At 55.2% G+C, this 12190-nt stretch overlaps 1 protein-coding gene across 8 annotated transcripts in view; it reads left to right on the plus strand.

Moving 5' to 3' along the window:
* The window catches only part of PEMT (phosphatidylethanolamine N-methyltransferase), a 98001-nt gene that overhangs the window by 74285 nt on the left and 11526 nt on the right, over window positions 1–12190 (plus strand). For all 8 annotated transcript variants that reach the window (XM_032432076.1, XM_032432072.1, XM_032432079.1 and 5 more), the window contains one exon: window positions 7056–7171. In XM_032432076.1, the coding sequence (XP_032287967.1) occupies window positions 7056–7171 (116 nt within the window). The remainder of the gene's footprint in view (window positions 1–7055; window positions 7172–12190) is intronic.

Below are 12190 nucleotides of genomic sequence, written 5' to 3' on the forward strand. Positions count from 1 at the left end.
TGGCCTTTGCTTTTGTCTTGTGGGCACCCCGAGGGCGGGGCTGGTGCTGGTGCTTTCAGTGACTGAGGCATCCTTGGCTTTAATTATTATTATTAAATTACACATTTTACATGAAAACAAGCACCATTGTTATGAATGATTTTGTATGGTTTTCTCCCCATTTTCTTTTCAAAACATTCTCCTGTCTAACACAATATCTGGCCTATAGTAGATACCCCAGGAAATGTTGGATGAATAGGTAGGTGGTTGGGTGAATGGGTGAATGAGTGGATAGATGGGGTGGAGAGGTGGGTGGATGGGTGGATGGATGGGTGGGTGGATGGTGGGTAGGTGGGTGGATGGGTGGATGGGTGGGTGGGTGGATGATGGGTAGGTGGATGGATGGATGGGTGGGTGGTGGATGGGTGGATGGTGGGTAGGTGGTTGGATGTGTGGATGGTGGGTGAATGGGTGGATGAGTGGGTGGGTGGATGATAGGTAGGTGGATGGATGGATGGGTGGGTGGTGGATGGGTGTGTGGTGGATGGGTGTATGGTGGGTAGGTGGTTGGATGTGTGGATGGTGGGTGAATGGGTGGATGAGTGGGTGGGTGGATGATGGGTAGGTGGATGGGTGGATGGTGGGTAGGTGGATGAATGTGTGGATGGTAGGTGAATGGGTGGATGAATGGGTGGATGAGTGGATGGGTGGATAGATGTGTGGATGGATGGGTCGGTGGATGATGGATGGATGGGTGTATAGGTGGTTGGATGTGTGGATAGGTGGGTAGATTGAGCGGAAGGATATTTCTCATAGCCTTCCAGAGCTGAAGATTTTCCCTGGTCTATCTGAAAAGACATCCCAGATATCTATCTCTCTATCACTTATGGCCACAGCCACATGCCTCCCATCTTCTCAGTTGCTGTCACCCATACTCACTGTGTTTCTAGTGAGCTACTCAGACAGTCACTAGATGCTTGGCAAGTCCTGGCTCTCCCTGGTTCTAACAGGTGCCGCCAGCTTGCCAGCATCCCTGAGTAAGGATCTCCCAAGGATACGCTTATTCTTCTCCGGCCCTGGGCTGAGCACATCACGTAGATATCATATAATCTCACAACTCTGTGCTAGGTGTTATTCGTATTTCAAGCAGAGGAAGTGGCTCAAGGGCACACAGTCTGTAAAGACGAGGGGCCAGGATTCGAGCCTGGGCCTGTGGAGCCCATGGCTGTCGGGCCTGCTGAGCCTGGCAACGACCTTGATGGTTTCCACACAGGCGTTCCAGGTCGAGAGTCACCGACGTTACTAGTTACACACTCGCGCCTCTGGTCCCTGGGCCTTAACCCCAGCAGGCCTTGGGTCTGAGTGGCAGGGACATGCTGCTGTGATGCTGTGGCTGTTTTGGGGACTTGCTGAAGGCACATTTCTCCTTCCCTGTGGATGCCGATGAGGGTTCCCTTTGCAGCTAGGGGGGCCGCCCAGCTCAGGCGCCCACGCGTGCGGGGCTTACGTGCTGGAGGCCTGGAGTTTGAAGCACTATGGTGCGCTGCTGGAGGCTATGTGAGCAGTCCTGACTTGCCCCTGGTTTAACTCTGCTCACACGCATGCCCTGGCTGTCAGGAGCCCTCAGCTCACATGCATGCAGCCTGCTATGATGGGGACCCCGGCCACTGCCCCTTCTGCCAGGAGGTGGGCTCTGTAGCCGTGGGCTGCCATGCAGGGTGGCGGGCCCACCGTGGCCTCGTTGTCCAGATTTCCCCCCTCAAACTGGATGCCAGGGTTTTAATGTGAAAACTCTCAGTGTTGAATTGTTGGGTCAAATATTTTTCAAGTGCCGTGAGTTTGACCAAAGCACAGCTTGGGCTCCCAGTTATGACCTCTGTCTGAGCAAAAGGGTTCATTCCCAAGGAGTACCGAGAACAGAGCTCTGGAAAATGCCAGAGAGAAGCGTACACCCTGTTGGGAGCTGTGGGTGCTTCCCTGTGGGGACAGACTGTGGAGCCACCTCCTTTAGGGTCAGACCCGGCACCCTCAACATGATCAAGCGGGACCCAGAAGTCAAGAAGATGCAGAGCCTGCTCTGGGCACCAGGGACCCAAGGGAGAGACGTTCTCCTCCACCCGGACAAGGCTGTAGGGCCGGCACGTTTTCGTCCCTATCAGCCCTGGTCTTACCCCCATACCGGGATGTGGAAGACGGATTTACTGCCTTAGTTTTTGGATTTTACAGCCGAGTCGGCTGAGGTGGAACACAACGAAGTCACGTGCTTCCAGACGTACAGCTGGCTGCTGGTGGGTCAGGGACTGTGAATTGTGTCCCCGGGTCCCTGGATGCCCATCCCAATCTATTCCTGCTCCACCAGCCAACAGCCTGTCTCTTCGGCCCCCGCACAGAGCCTATGGGAGAGATTTGCAAAAAAAAAAAAAAAAGAAAAAAGAAAAGAAAAAGAAAGAAAGAGAAGAAGATGAATCAGCCTTACGGAAGAAGAGGCCTCCCCATTACTGAGCTGAGCTGGGTGACCCTTGCTTGGCCACGGGTATGGGAGAGGCATGGTTGCTGAATGTGGCAAACACAAATCCGGAGCCCCAGTTCAGTGTGGGTTTGACGTGGGTTGCGACAATTGGGGCCGCTTATACTAAAATGTATTTGTTGTTGATGTGAAATTCAGCTTTACCTGGGTGGGGGGGCCCTGGATTTATGGGGCGACCTCGGGGAGAGCGGAAGTCGGGCACGCGGTAGGGGAGGGTTGGGAATGCCCATCTCCATCTTGGGGATTCTGGGAATCTGGAAGGCGAGCAAAGCCAGGAGCGGCGACAGTGGGCTGTTTGGTCATTCTGCCTCCCACGCCTATGCCCATGCAGCCCGCGGGACAGTGACCTGCGTCATCCCACAGCTCGGCCCCTGGCGTCCAGCCCCCTGCGGGCGAGCTCTGCGGCCTGCTTCCGGCCCCTTAATTGGATGAAGTGTGCAGCTGGGCGCCTGAGGAAGGGGAGGTGGGGCTGCCAGGCAGGGAGGAAAATTAACCTTGGACTCAGCAAGGTCACTGGCTGCTGATTTATTGATTGCCTTGAAATAACAGCCCAATCTAATACAGGCTGACCGAAAGTCAGATAGATAGCAGTTATTCATAGGATTCCTTGTTACCTCTTTCCCACGTGGCCCATTCTCGGGCACTGCCACCTTTTGTTACGAGATTACTCAGAAAGTACATTTATCACCGCCCCGCCCCCCCCGCCCCACTGTTCTCCAGGTGAAGGGACAGGGGTGTGGGGGGCCAGCTGGGAGGTCGGGGGTGGCAGAGTGGTCCCCAAAGGGCTGGGGCATGGGCCCCCTTCCCGGCCACCCAGGAGTGCACTGTGGCTAAGGAAGTGGCATGTGGGCTCTGGGCTGGGGTCTGCTGTGTACCCTTGGACACATCAGTCAGCCCCACGGACACAGGGGAAAGGCCCCTCCTTTAGAGAATGGGCTCAGGACTCCGGGGTGTCCCGTGGGGAGAGTCTGCTAGGGTACATGGCATTGGCAGCCATTCTGGCCCTAGAGCTCAGGTACGACAAGGGTTGGATTTAAAAATCAGCTTTCTTGGCTTTCAGGTATAGTATACATACACTGTAATGCACACATTTCAAGTGTACAGTTTGAGTGACGACCGAGGTGTCTGCCCATGTAGCCACCGCGCTGATCAAGGTATAGAGCATGTCCTTCCCACAACGTCCTCCCGTGCTCCCTTCCTGTTCAGCTCCCCTCCCTGCCACAGCCCCCAGCCCCCGCCCCGGCAGCCGATGCGCCAACCACTGTCATTCTAGTGGGTTCTGCCCCGGCTAGAACTTCATGTAAATGGAATGAGGCGGAGGGCACTCTTTTGTATCGGGCTCCTTTTGCTCAGCATATGGTCGATGACAATTGTTCTTCTGCAGAGTGGGACACATTTTGTCTCCGTGTCCCAGACGGTGGGGGGCAGGCTTCTGAGAGGCAGAGCCATCCTCAGGAGCACCGAATGCTACCTGCTCCCACAACCGCCTCGTTTGACAGCTGGACAAACAGCTCCAGAGAGAGAGAAACGGGCCTCCTCAAGCGTGGAGCATCCACCGGGCAGGCCCGGGTCCAGCATCTAGTGCTCCAGTGATCCCCCCTCTATGCTTTCCAGACTGAGCCTGCTGGGACGGTCCCAAGCCCCTCGGGTGGAAGTAGGTGACACCTTACGTCCTTTCTAACCGATTTCAATGTCCTTTTGAAAGCATTATCCCATCAGCTGGGAGGGAAAAAAAATCAATAGTCTTTAAAGCTGTATCTTAAAATCACCTACAAGGAACCAGGTGTGCTAAAGAGAGCTTATTTGAAAAACAACTGGCTCATTGGAAGGGTGGAGAGAGGGGCCTTCCCTGGACAGGGAGCACTGGATCTGGAGCCCAAAGTTCATTCTTCGCTCCTCTTTCTGGCTGTGTGACCCCACCAGTCATTCTGAAAGGACTTCTGTTTACCCCTTCATCTGGACCCCTTGGTCGACTGTTTTGGAGGGTGACCGTGGCTTCCCTGGGGACCTTTGGAAAGAACCCTGTGCAGGCCACACAATCTGACCACCCCAGACACCCTCTTGATTTAGGGTCAGGCACACAGATGGAAAATATACTCCATGTCTTATCTTGGTAGACTCTGAGGTCCCCGAGGGCAGGCCTGCTGGTTTACTGACTTTTTGAGCCTCCTACACACGTTAGTTGGTGGAGTTGGGTTGGTTGAATCCTACAAGCAAACAATGTGGTTCAGCTACATAAAAAGCTTTTGTGCAGGAAGGGACATTAGAAAGAAAGTGAAGGCTATCCACAGAATGGGAGAAAATATTTGTGAATCAGATATCTGATAAAGATCTAGCATCTAGAATATGTAAAGAACTCGTACAGCTCATTAACAAAAAGATAATCAACCTAATAGAAAGAATGGCAAAGGATTCAAACAGACTCTTCTCCAAAGAAGACATACAAATGGCCAGTAGGTGCGTGAAAAGATGTTTCATGTCATCCGTTAGTTTGTGGGGACTCCAAATGAGGTGACTTGCCACATGTCATCCACTAGAATGGCTACAGTTTTGTTTTGTTTTTTAATGGAAAATACCAAGTGTTGGCGAGCATGTGGAGAAATTGGAACACTTACACACTGCTGGCTGGCGTGAAAAACGGTGCAGCCACTGTGGAGAACAGCTCTGGAAGTTCCTCAATAAGTTAAACATGGATTTACCCTGTGAGCCAGGAATTCCACTCCTGGATATACACGGAAGAGAAGTGAAAACCCATGTCCACACAGACTTAGACACGGGTGTTCATAGCAGCGTGATCCATAGCAGCCCAAGGACGGAAATAACCCGAATGTCTATCACCTGCCAAATGGGTAAATAAAATGTGGTCTCTGCACACAATGGCATATCATTCGGTCATAAAGTCACATGCGACAACGTGGATGAACCTCAAAAATATTATGCTAGGTGAAAGAAGCCAGCCACAGAAGGTCACAAGGTTCTGTTTATACCTCTTCTGGAAGAGGGCAATCCGTAGACACGGAAAGTAGATTAGAGGTTGCCAGGGGCTGGAGAGGGGAAGGCAGAGTGACAGCTAATGGGTACAGGGTTCCGGTGGGGGGTGATGGAAGTGTTCTGGAATTAGACCCTGGTGATGGTTGCGCAACAGAAAAACACTCTGAATTTTATCCCTAAACGTTTTTCGAAAACCTCGAATTGGCCTGGCCATGAGAAGCGTGCAGTCTATGGCCCTGCCTCTCACCGGGCCACCTGCAGGCCACTGGGTGGGGCATTCGGAGCCCCTTGAATGCTCAACCCTCCTTTTCTGAGTGAGGCCTGAGCTTCCCATGGGGTCAGCAGAGGCCGCCTGCCTGGAGCCGGACAAAGGGCTTGTTTACCTTCTGGGAGAATTGAGCAGTGGGCGGTATCAACCACAGATCTGCAATTGCGGGGAAGGCCCAGGAACCACCGCACTCGCCTCCTTCCCGTAAACTCCAGCCTGTACCCTCTACCACCCAGGGAATCTGAGGACAGGCCCAGGAGCCGCCTCCGCCAGGGAGAGAGTCAGAGAGTCGGTGGCTTTGGGCCGAATCACAGGTGGACCCGGAGCTGCCCGTCACTCTGACACTGCTGAAGTGCTGGGGAAGGGCAGGTTCGCTGGGCAAGTGGAGATGGGCAGCAGGCAGACTAATGGCTGGGGCCGGAGTGGAGATACCGGCCGCAGTGGCCCCCGGGACCTCGTCGTCCTGCCGTAATTCCAGGACCAAAGAGGGCTGGCTGGGGCCTTGGAGACCCTCCGTATATTACACACAGACACATATGTTCATGTTCAGGGCCCAGGTGGCTGTCCTGCTCCCATGACCAGAGGGCGGCCACTTTGACTCCCAGCCGCCTCCCCTCCAGCACCCCCGGCTGTGTATTTGCCTTTTTGCACCCCCCCCACCCCGCTCCCCAGCCTCCGCCAGCAGGTGCAGCGGGAGCCCAGCATGGCCGTTGTGCGCGTCAGGAAGCTGGGCCGGTGGAGACAAACAGAGCCTTCTGTTCACTATGCTCCGCTGTGAGCTGTGGACGGTTGAAAGTCTAGATATGATTAGGGTGAAAAACGGAAATAAGGATTCTGTGGCTAAAATTAAAAACTTGGAAGTCTGTGCCTGGGCGGCAGGGGGGCGCTGGGGAAGCAGGGGTGAGGGTGCGGGTTGCCCCTTCTTGGCCTCCTCCTCCCCCAGGGGTGAGAGCACCCTGCAGGAGGGATGTAGGCCCTGGGTCTGTGCTCTCCCCTTGGCAGCCCCTGTCTTCTCCAGCAGCTTCTCCTCCTCTGCATCCTCGGGGTCCGGTGTGGCCGTTGGGGCTAGTGTCCGGCGGGATGTGCTTCCAGAAGGACCTCGCGGTCCACCCAGGCAGGACTAGAGGTGCGGAAATCCCTGCGGGGCTGGACCGAGATCCACATACAGCTGCTCCGTCTGACTCTCCCTGCCTGGAATGGGGACCTGCCCCACCCCCACTTCCACGTCGCCCCTGGATTCTCCCCAGCGAACATCTTATGTTGCCTTATTCTCTCTTCCGCGCTGTTTAGGTTGCGAGATGGGAACAGAAAACCCGCAAGCTGAGCAGGGCCTTCCGATCCCCCTACCTGGCCTGCTACTCCCTGGGCGCTGTCATTTTGCTCCTGAACATTCTGCGCTCCCACTGGTAAGCACCCCCAGGCCGCCTGGCCGGATAAAGTCTGTGTTCATCGTAGGCATCCGCGGCGTCCGAAGGGGCGGCCGCTGCTGCCAGTATTAGGCGGTCCAGCGAGATGCGGGGAGCCCTGGGTCTGCACCCGGGGAAGTCTGCTCTCCACGGCTTCATGCCATGGCGAGTAACCCTTCCCTCTCTGGGCCATCAGATCCCTGTTGGTAAAGGAGTCCTCGTGGCCCCAGGAAGGGGACCTGGCCTTCCCTCCCGCTGTGCTCTCCCTCGGGGCGGTGGCTGCCCCGGATGCTGGGGGAGAGAGGGGCTGGCCCACACAGGCCTGTGCCTGTCCTGCCCACCGAGGCCCGCTGGGCCCGCCGTGGCTTCCCAGCCTCAGGGTCCTCAGCTGCCCAGCAGAAAAAGCCCCTCCTGGCAGGGCCGGCACAGGGGGGCTCTCGGCGCCGCCCTCCCCTCCCTGGGCTTGGTCTGCCCCCACCCCTGGGACCTCGGTTACCCGTTTCTTGGTGTCCTCTGGGAGGCTATCTGCACTTAAGCCCTGTACACACTTCCGTCCCTTTTGTGAGCGGGGCACGGGGCAGGGCTCGCTTAGCAGAACTGGGCGGAGGCTGTCTCCGAGCAGGGGACCTGGGTCCATCCCGATCTTGTCACCGTGTGGAGACTCAGGTGTCCCTGCACCACTCTCTTATCCTTTTGTTTCTGGACCCTGCCACTCTTGGCCTGACCAAAGGACTCCTATGAAGTGGGGGGGCGACCTCCTTCCCTCGCTCATGCACCCCCGTGATCCTTCGGTGTCCCCGGCCTGGAGGGGCACGGGCTGGGCGGGGGTGGCCTGTGGGGTCAGGCCACACCTGGGATATGGTAGGAAAGAAGGCGCCACGAGGCTCTCAGAGCCAGGACAGTGAATGCATGTACCAGGTGAGGTTTTCAACTTGCAGGGGGCTACTCTGCCCTCCTGAGCTAACCTCCCTCACCGTGCGGCTGAGAGAAATCATCACTTCGGGTTCCCGCTTGGAGGGGTGCCAAAGCTGAGGGAAGGGACAGGGAGGCACAGGGGTGTGGAGGAAGGGGCCCTCCTAGCAGCCAGGCCCTTCGTGTCTGCTCTGGCTAAGAGGCCCACATTCCGGCTTGGCTGCTGGGCACCTTTGGGCCCCCTGTGCTGAGCGCTAGCCTTCCCCTCCCACCCCGTGGGGTCCCTCCCTCAATGACTCTGAAAACTCAGCTGGCCGGGAGACCCCACCGGCCTCCTTCCTTCTTCCCCAGCCCCCGCCTGGCCTGCAGCCCAGCCCTGTTAGCTCCTTTCCAGCTCAAGGGATTCTTTTCCCTTTGTTTTCTTCCCTAAGGAGCCTTTGCCCACAGGGCCTGCAGACATTCTGCCCCTCTGGAAGGAATGAATGAATGAATCCCTTACCGTCTCTGTTCTGTCTCCCAGCTGGGTGTTGAACTCCTCGGGGGTTGGCAAACTGTACCCCCAAGGCCCAACCCTGCTAGCCACCTGCCTTTTTATGTCTCATGAGCTACGCTAGAACCTCGTATAAGTGGAATTACACGGTATTTGTTCTTTTGCGTCTGGCTTATTTCATTTAGCGTAATGTTGTCAGGGCTCATCCCCGTTGGAGCGCGTATCAGAACTTGCTTCATAATGCTAAGCGAAGTAAGCTAGACACAAGGACTAATCCTGTATGATGCCACTTATATGTGGGATCTAAAAAAAATCCAACTAATAGAAACAGAGAGTAGATTTGTGGTTGCCTGGGCCTGCGGGTGGGGGGGCGGGGGGGTGGTGCAGGAAACAGGGAGATGTTGGTCAGAGGGCACAAACTTCCAGTTAGAAGGTGAATAAGTTCTGGGGAATCTAATGCACAGCTTGGGGACTATAGTTAATCCCGTCTTGTATACTTGAAAGTTGCTGAGAGAGGAGATCTTAGAATTTCTCACCACACACACACACACACACACACACACACACGTTGAGTGTGTGAGGTGATGCACGCTAGTCAACCTTATTGTAATCATTTTATAATATATACGTACATCAAGTCATCACATCGTATGCCTTAAACTCACCCAAAGTTCTATGTCAATTATATCTCTATAAAATGGGTAAAAAATAAAAGCACTTTGAATTTTTTTGGTAAAGAATGTCCTTCTGTAATTCTGCATGTAACTGTTTGGGGAACTGCCGTACTGTTTCCCGCAGCCGCTGTACCATTTTACCTTCCCACCTGGTGCCCGCAGCCTCCTGTTTCTCTACATCCTTGCCAGGGCTTGCTGTTACTTTTTTTTTTTTTGGAGGGTGGGGGAGGAGCAGAGGGAGAAGGAGAGAGAGAATCCCCAAGCCGGCTCCATGCTCAGCGCGGAGCTCGACGCGGGGCTCGACAAGGGGCTCCATCCCACGGCCCTGAGTTCATGACCTGAGCCGAAATCAAGAGTCAGATCCTCAACCGACTGAGCCACCCAGGCTCACGTTATTATTATTATTATTTTGTTGTTGTTGATTTTTTTATTTTTTATTTTTTTATTTGACAGAGAGAGACACAGCGAGAGAGGGAACACAAGCAGGGGGAGAGGGAGAGGGAGAAGCAGGCTTCCCGCTGAGCAGGGAGCCCGATGCAGGGCTCAATCCCAGGACCCTGGGATCATGACCTGAGCCGAAGGCAGACGCTTAACGACTGAGCCACCCAGGCGCCCCTAGGCTCACGTTATTATTTTTTGATAATGGCCATCCTCAAGGGTGTGAACTGTTTTGATTTGCGTTCCCCTGAGCCCTTTTTTTCATGTGCTTATTGGCCATCTGTCTATCTTCCTTTGAGAAATGTTTATTCAAGTCCTTTGCTCTTTTTTCATCAGGTTGTTTGTTTGTCATTGTTGAGTTGTACAAATGGTTACGTTTTAAATGGTTCTGTGAGCCTCTACATGATATCCCAGGTTTTGCCTCTCAGCCTTCAAAGCTGAAAATATTTATTTTCTGGCCTTTGGAGAAATAGTTTGTCAACCCCTGGGCTAGTTGGTGACTGAGGTCCCTCCTAGCTCATCTAGGTGCATAATTTTATGATCTTCCATATCGGGTGTCAGTAAACCTTTTCTGTAAGGGCCGGACAGTAAATGTTTTTGACTCTGAGGGCCACATAATCTCTGTTGTGGCTCCCGGAGACAGCATGTCAGCGCGTAAAGAATGCACGTGCCTGAATTCCAATAAAACGGAATTTACTAGAACAGTCGGCAGGGCCAGATTTAGCCACAGGCTGTGGTTTGCCGGCCCCTAGTCTCCATGAAAGGAAAGTCCCATTGCTGCCTTCGGATATCCAGGTCCCCCTGGTGGATGCCGTCCAGGACCCTGGGAGGGAGTGTGAGTCAGAGCAGCCTGGGGAAGGGGCAGGTGCCCTGGGCAGCCTCAGCTCTGCTCCCGATGGGCGGGCCTGGAGCAGGTCACTTGGGCTCTCTTGGTCTCCTGCCTGAAATGGAGCAGGGGTCCCTGGTCCTCTCCCAGGAGGGGTCGTCCATCCTCACTGACCAGCTCCTCACCGAGTGTGTGGCCATGCAGGGGATCCCGGGCTGAGCAGACGCGGCCCTGCCTCGGGCGACATTTTATAGCAACCTGGATGGGGCGGTGACATGGTCAGACCTCCATGCTCCCCTCGGGGGCCAGTAGCAAGTGGGTAAAGGAGGGGCCCCTCTGCCTGGATTAGGCAATTTTCCTGCACAGGATGCCGGCAGGAGGCAAAACGCCAGAGGGCCCTGGGTCCCTGGTCCCCTGACGGGGGAGCTCCCTGGCTCATTCTTGCATCCGGGGCCTGGGGAGAGCTGGGAAGAAGACCCCCATGCCCAGCTTCTTATAGCTGATAGCTCCTCAGCTCTTCCTCCTCCCCGGCTTGCTGCTCTTGGTGTTGGCCTGGCCTGGTGTCTGCCTTCCAGCCCATGACTTTTCTCCTGGTTGGACCAGCCACCCCAGGAAGTTTCTGGGGCGAGAGGGAAGATGCTCGCAGGCAGGACTGTTTTCTCTGCTCACCTTCCCGATCAGCAGGCACTTTCCTTCCTCCCTCGGCCTTCTCCCACTTGTCCTTCCCTCTGCTGCATTGAGTGAGGGTGGGTGGGTGCGGCTTCTAGAAGGCCTTGTGAGAATCCTGGCAAGACCAATCTTGCCAGACCAACTGGCAAGACCTACTGCCTGTAGTCTTCTGCCTCCTCCCCCCGCCTCATATTTTCCCCGAGCAGCCTTTTTCATATATGCCTTCATTTGATTCCTAGAGGTGTGTTTTCTTTTTCTTTTGTGGTAAAATATACATAACAGGAAATTCACCGTTTAGCCATTTCTCTAAAATGGGTCAGTGACATTTAGAGCACTTGCCTTATTGTGTCTAATTCCAGAACTTTTTTACCCCAGACGAAAACCCTGTATCCATTAAGCACATGCTGCCCCCGCCCCCATCCCTGGGCACTGGAAAATCCGAATTTGCTTTCTGTCCCTATGGATTTGCCTGTTCTGGACATTTCCAGTGTGTCTGTTCTCTTTCTGTAAGCCACAACTTCCGTGGTGGGTGGGGGGCAGCAGTTGGGGTGGTGGGCAGAGAACGCACACATGCCCGTGCAGACAACTGAATGGAGCGCAGATCATGTGCCTGTTCAAGCCCTGGGCAGGGGTGTCAGGAGAGCGCTGGGCAGCGGGTCTGCCGGGCGTGAAGACAGGGGCCCGTGGTCGCGGCCGGTACAAAGGGGAAGGGACAGGGCCAGGCGTCCGTGTCAGCTCGTCTGTACCAGCCAGGCAACCAGAGGTGGTCTGGGGGCCGCTGACAGGATGCGTAGGCTCCTTATCTGGAGGCCATCAGCACATACGTGTTTGCTCTGGCTGTGGAGCATGGAGAGGGAGGCCTGAGGGGCCCCTGGGGGGGATGGGGAGCATCTGTTGAAGCCCCCTCCCTGATCGCTGCATCCGCTGCAGAGCCAGTCTCCCGGGGTGGGTGGGGGGAGCCTGGTGGCCTGGAGCCAGCATGGCACAGCGTGGACAGCCAGGCAGAGCCC

The sequence above is a fragment of the Phoca vitulina genome, unplaced genomic scaffold, assembly GCF_004348235.1.
Source record: "Phoca vitulina isolate PV1807 unplaced genomic scaffold, GSC_HSeal_1.0 scaffold47, whole genome shotgun sequence".
Lineage (NCBI taxonomy): Eukaryota > Metazoa > Chordata > Mammalia > Carnivora > Phocidae > Phoca > Phoca vitulina.